The 6,896-nt window shown below is 33.2% G+C and overlaps 1 protein-coding gene across 3 annotated transcripts in view; it reads right to left on the bottom strand.

Annotated features, from left to right (window-relative positions):
* Window positions 1-6,896, bottom strand: part of sona (sol narae metalloprotease) — a 253,113-nt gene that overhangs the window by 43,385 nt on the left and 202,832 nt on the right. For all 3 annotated transcript variants that reach the window (XM_089648884.1, XM_089648883.1, XM_089648885.1), the window contains exons 6-7: window positions 1,712-1,841; window positions 405-534 (exon numbers count right to left, since the gene is read on the bottom strand). In XM_089648884.1, coding sequence (XP_089505010.1) covers window positions 405-534; window positions 1,712-1,841 — 260 coding nt within the window. The remainder of the gene's footprint in view (window positions 1-404; window positions 535-1,711; window positions 1,842-6,896) is intronic.

The following is a 6,896-nucleotide window of genomic DNA, read 5'->3' as shown; positions in this document are numbered from 1 at the left end:
ATGAAAACAGATACTGTTCTATATTTAAATTTGTTTTCTTACTTTTAATTTCTTGTTCATGTTTGTTAGGAATGCTACAGTTAAGTCTTTTTAAAAAAAATAATGTAAAGGTTTTAATGTATTGAAATTTATTCATGAATCACAGAATTGCTCTTATTGACGGATATTTGAGTCGCCAACACAAGTATTAAGTTTAGTATTTATTATGCATCTGTTCGCATAAACTTGATAATTAACATAATTAGACTTTGATATATATAACAAACTATTGAAATTAATAAATTGTTTAGACACATATAAAAAACATTGTTTAATTTTCCTTGGAGGTGAAAATCAATTTCTTTGAAGACAACTGATCCAAATGATAGTACAGTCAAGTGAATGATAAAGACAAACAGACTCACCCTAGAGACGATGATGCCAGCGATGGAGACGCGTATCTTCGGTCCCTTGAGCTGCTTGTACCTAAGATCCACGCCGTTCCAGAAAGAGACGAAGTACTTTTTGATTTCATCATTTCGGGATAGATGCAATCTGAAAAAAATTAACACATTTTAGAAAAGCTTTGTCAAATTAAGTCACTGATATTTGCGCGGTACCGATTTTTGAGAGAGTATTTTTCTGCAAGAAAGCATAATATAAAAATACTAAATAAATTTTAAATTGAATCAGTTAAAAATTGGATTAAAAGGAATACAATTTCGTTGCTTGTAAAGTTATTTTTTTATATGAATAAACTTTTGATGACTATTATAATAGAGGTGTGGCAGATCCTATTCTCAAGCCAAATACTCCGAGCGCCGCACTATGGGAGAAACAGTATATCTAGGAATTATCAAGTCTATTATTTTGATCGTTACGCATTCTGATAACTCAACTATACGTAACTGTTAACTGGATAACTACTTAGCAACATTTAATTCACAGAAAAGCAATTAGTGCACTGGGTGAATATTGAGAACTTGTCAAACATAAGTAAGTTGGTAAATATTATCAGTTTGATAATGCTCTCAGTCGTGATTTTTAAATCTCATAATGTAGAACTTGTGAATATAATAAGTTCAGGGTAAGCATAAAGATGTTTTTAAACATTCTTTTGTTCTTAATCTTCCTGGAATATATATATTTTTTATTTCGTTGGTTTTTCTGACATTTAGATTTTTCATAATATTTATTTTGATTATACTTGTAAACTGACCATTCCACGTATTCTACAAGTTTTTTGCTTACTAGCAATAATCGATTATTTGGTTTCTATCCGCTAATTTGCTCTATTTAATTTTTAATCGAACCATGTCTGTTTTGAAAAATGATATCTTGATTAAGAAAACGATTGGCGCAGTGAAAGCATAAAAAGTAAGAGTTGACTCAAATAATAGTAGCCAAATACGAAAAGAATTCCGCAAAACTTTATCCGTGATTATTTGAAAAATGGACATTTGTAGTGCAAAATATAGCGTGATTAGCAGGATATATTCACTTTTCTCGGCCAAGGCATCGAACAAAAGTGTAATTTAATTAAATCTCATTAAAATTAAGAATTTCATATATATTACTTATTATTTCCTAGAATCAGTCTTTCTCCCACTGTGCGCTGGCATCCCTGAAGATCGCGCCCGTTGCCTGTTCGAGATCTCTAGAGCCGTTTTCAAAACATTCGCTTTCAAACGTCGCTCAAGCAAATAACTCCTTGAAAATGAGAAGTCCTTACTTGTATCCGTCATAGTCCACGATGACCAGGATCTCTGGGTAGATGGTATCCGGAGCAAGCTTCCTGCCCCCGTAGTAGGTGTCCCTCTTGGTCCTGTACTTCTTGTGCAGGCGATCTGGCTCCATGAAGGCTGAAAGAAGAAGATAAGTCTTAGGATGGGTTCGATGACAACAAACAAAAAAAAACCAACAACACGCCTAACCTAATCTAACACAAGCTACATTTATAATTTTTTTGCCTTATCGTATATCGTTACCTTATCGTAACCAGATGTAGGTAAAAGGCTAGTAGGAAAGAAGCAGGAGCAGTTGATTTTCAATTTGGTACCATCGCCCTTGCAACCATTTACTGAATAATCAACACCTCTACAGGTCATACCAAGTGGCAAGCTACTTAATAACTAGCCCACCAACTGCATGGCCAGCCGGATCGGGAGAGGCTGGTTGAGAGAGACACATTCACCACTCTATCCGACTTTCTCAACACATCGTCTTGCACTACAGGGGGAGGTATGGATTCATACGTCCGTTACTCCTGGACACACTGATCCTCAGATTCATACCCAACACCCCTCATAAATGTTTTCTTTGTAAACCTCATCTCCTTCCTTTATTTAATAATATACTCCACCCACTATCCCAAAGCAAGTTTATTATTAAATTAAAGAGTGTCGAATTACCAAGTTAATCTTCGGTAGCAAATTAAATTCAATATGCACAAAACAATAAATTCCTTCATCAAATAACTCGTATTCACGCAACACAGAGGTATTCAAATAAAAGTCATCCATAAAAAGGCAAGAATTCAGTAAGCGTTATGCAATAAAGCATTACGGAACACCTTTGCAATACGTAAGTGTGTCGATACAGGATCGGTATGCAAATACAATACGTGCTGTCCAGTTATTATAATATTCAAATAGATTCAAATCTATTTTTCTCAGCATTATTCCATCAAACCGACGAGTCAAAATATCACAAAGGATATTGAGATGGAATTGCTAAATAAAATTGATCAAAAAAATCTTAAAATAATAAACTAATAGTAAGACACGCGAATAGCATTGGTCGCAGCGCTGAATTATTTATCTTTTGTAATATTTTAATCTATTTACTTATTGTTATAAATGGTCTTTTGATAATGGCGTGAAAAATGCTGGCTGCGTAAAACTTTTATATCCCAAAGTTCGGGCTTGTTTCCAAAATTTTATATTTTGTTACACTTTTACAAAAAAAAAAGTGTCTTCTTGTCTGTTTTGTCTTTTCTTGTCTATTTTTGTCTTTTCTTCTTTCTTCTTGGCTCTTCTTGTCTATTTTTGTCTTTTCTTGTTTCTTTTAGGTCTTCTTATCTATTTTTGTCTTTTCTTGTATCTTCTTGACTTTTCTTCTCTATTATTGTCTTTTCTTCTTTCTTCTTGGCTCTTCTTGTCTATTTTTGTCTTTTCTTGTTTCTTCTTGCCTCTTCTTGCCTCTTCTCGCCTCTTCTTATCTCTTAATAATACATTATAATACTCCGCGATTTTTTACGGGTCTGTGCTGGTAAGAGATAATTTAATTTAATAATAATGGATTTGATGTAATTATATCAATATCATACAATGTAGTATGTTTTCACATCAGCAGAGATGGTACATACCTACTGTTTCTCTACGCGACAGGAATTCCAAATTCTAGAGATATCGACTCTGGCTGCCAAGTTCACGTCTTGAATTAAAAAATACGGAAATTACCGATTTCGCTTCGTGCATGTTCGACTATTTCCGTGACGTGATTTTTAAACAGGAGACATGACCGCGAAACGGAAAAGAATAACACAAATGTCTGTTATTTGATATTGGCCGAGAAATGTCGTGGTTGTTCCTTTAATAAATGACTTTGCAACTGTCATGAAATGTATTACATAATTCATAATCCCTTTCATTGCCTTTCTTCCAATCGTGTAGATTTTATTGGGTAAATGCACAAACATCGCTGGTTCCAAAATGGATTGTCACGTGGTGGCACCAGGCCGCCGAAATGGAACGCAGATTTGGATTTAAGGCGAAGAACCAAGAAATAATGCAAAATCATAAATTTAATAAAACACACTTTTCGATGTTTCTTTCTTGAATAAATCAAAACAGGAGGCTGGTGTCAAGCGGGAATTTAAACCTTATCGCCTTCTACATAAAGAGTGCTATTGTTAGCGGCCCAATTCCAAATATTACACGACGTGATGAAATTCTTCAACGCACGTTTATTCATTAAATATATTCGCTGTTTTAGAAATTGCATTCAATACCACCATTCTGTTTGTCATGCTATGCTATGGTAGAATATCTGTTCTGCTGTGTGGTATATTTTAAAAGTTGTGGCAATGACTACCATGAAAGTTTTCTTCGTGACAGTTGCGAAATCATTTATAAAATAACGGTATAACGATGTATTTTCACAATTTTCCCACATGTACCACTAGCTTCCGGACACCATGTAAAATATTATATCACATCTGATTCCGTTGTATGAACTGAGTTTTCACTCCAGTGGTGGCTCGAGCACTTCTACTATGGTAGGGACTGATATTTTTTACAAATACTGAAATCTTACTACAAGTAAAATATATTATAAAAGTTGACAAACAAAAACGTTCATGGACAAGTCATACCTAAACACAAAATAAATTAAATTTTGATTCATTTTCGTGTAGACAAGGCATCGAATGTTTTTGTTCTTGTGGCAGGTTTGGGAAATATCTGGAGGTGTCAGTCCCCATCGTCCCCCTATGTAGAGCCGCCACTGGTTTATTCCATTACACCATTATATCCACTTCGTATTTTTTTAGAAATTCTGAGTACCATTTTTCCATCGAGAATAAAAAATACTTACGTAAAATATGCATATAATTATTAATTCCCATGCCAAAACAATGGATTAAACCCCGTAACATGAATCAATTAAAATCACAACTGGCTTCAAAATGCAACATGTAATTGAAACTAGTTTTTTCTACCTACGTTGGTAGTGATAATTTAATAAAGCACAGCTAATGATTTGAGTAAATAATAAAAAAAAGTTGTCCGAATGTAAAATCAAACGTCTTATGTTATTAAATGCAACCAGGGCCGGCCCTGAACCAAACGGCGCACAGTGTTTCGTTTCATACAAGCTAGACGGAAAAAACTCTTTTATAATTATAAAGTGTTTGGAACCCTCTTGTGGGAAGTATTTAGTATGAATGTATTGAAAATTTGGGTTGAAAGTGATTAATTTAATTTTTTTCTTAAAAAAAAAAAAAAATCGGAAAAAAATCTTTAAAATAATTAATAACAGTATTAATACCGTATTTGAGGTTTTTAAAGAAAACAAATTTAAAAAGTTAAAAATATGTCTATTTTGAGAATAATAAATATGTAAAAGCACTTTCAAAAAATATAATACAAATCACGAAACAATTGCGAAAGTATAAATAAATTATAAAAAATAGCTAAAAAGTAATCAAAACAATCATTATTACTAATCTAGGAAAACAATTTTAGTCATATTTAGCAACAGAACTTAATAAAAACAAGCATTAGTTGCAGAAAGTACAGTCAGAAAATAAAATAATAATATCAAAAGTTATGCAAGAACAGTAACGAAACAAAAAAATTATTAAAATATTGAAGACAATATTAGTGATTTCTAAACGAAAATCTGAAACAGAAAAATCAGAAAAGGAAACGGTCACATCTGGGACAGATCGGTCAGATGGACAGACTGGTCAGATCGTGTCCCAGATGTGACCGTTTCCTTTTCTGATTTTTCTGTTTCAGATTTTCGTTTAGAAATCACTAATATTGTCTTCAATATTTCAATATTACAATTTGAGGTTTTACTCAAAAAGTTATTCCGAAAAAAAAAAAAAAAAAAAAATTCTTACTTATCTAATAAAGTGCTATCTGAGTCATTTGCGGCGAGAGAAATTAACTGCACATAAACATCTTTATTTTTTTTAAGACAGTACAGAACCAATAAATTTGTGAGAAAGTGCTTAAACATAATGCTTATTGAAACTAGATGCTATCTGAGTTATGTTCAGAGGAATCATCAGAATAATGTTCAGAGGAGTCATCAGATCGCAAACATTGTGTTTTTGACTCGGAATTGGGTGGAACAAGTAAATTTAACACTTCAGAGGGAAGTGAGCTCGATTTTTATCTTGGAACCTCTCTGAAACTATTTATTATTGGATCTGATGTAATTAATAGCATGGTTAACATATCTCTGTTTGTTGATGTTCGGTCGATTTTTCTGGTGTGCAATTACCTAAATCTTCTACAGTCTTTATTTCGCGCCTCTTCTGACAGCTGCCCAATAGGTACAATGCACGAACTAATCACGTCAAATGAATGGTATAATAGTTTATGAACAGTTGTTGGCATGGTATACCAATCATATAGGTTAAGATATAACTCCTTAGTGTCAATACTGTTCAAAATGTTCGATGTTAATGCTATACCCAGAAGCTATTGTACTCAAAATTATGCAAAACCTCTTGATTAACCCCGCATCTACACCCGTTATCTCGGCACTCTTTTCGTGCTCTCGAAAAAACCAGTGTTTGTGTTTCCAAACCCAGGTTTTGGCTTATCTACAATTAATCCCATTTCACTTTTAAACCGTTCCTGTAATTCTTTTTTTTCTAGTACTTATAATTAGTTTATTTGTATCCCCTCTGACTTGCCAGAGTTGTATTCGGTAAGCGATATGCAAAAAACATTCAAAAGTTTTTATCCAGGCATGCAATGTAGATAAGCCGAAGGAATAAAATTATTGTCGTGGAACTCTATTGATAACCGTAGTATTCATTTCACTGGGTTTTGCACCACAAATATAACACCACATAGTCGACTTGTTTCCAGTCATTACATTGCACATTTTGCCATCTACCATAGTTAATAACATTTTAAATTTTACATTCAAATCTACATCTTCAATGTTAATTCTAAAATTTATCAAATCCGAAAAACTGCGATCCACTTTTTGGTTATATTCAAAGATATTAACTGTACTTGGCTTTTCAAATTTTTTTCACTGCTTGCACTGAGATTTTGACGTTCAAATTTACTTAAAATATGATTATATATTCCCTGAAACCTTTCTTTCTTGGGTAAACTTCTCCACGTCTCGAACAATTCCTGCCTGGAAATCTGGTATGTGGTGCCTGT

This window comes from Hesperophylax consimilis, chromosome 28 (genome assembly GCF_061612785.1).
Source record: "Hesperophylax consimilis isolate HC1 chromosome 28, BYU_Hcon_1.0, whole genome shotgun sequence".
NCBI classification, from domain to species: Eukaryota; Metazoa; Arthropoda; class Insecta; order Trichoptera; family Limnephilidae; genus Hesperophylax; species Hesperophylax consimilis.
The sequence above is the reverse complement of the archived record's forward strand: the minus strand, read 5'-3'. Positions and strand labels throughout refer to the sequence as shown.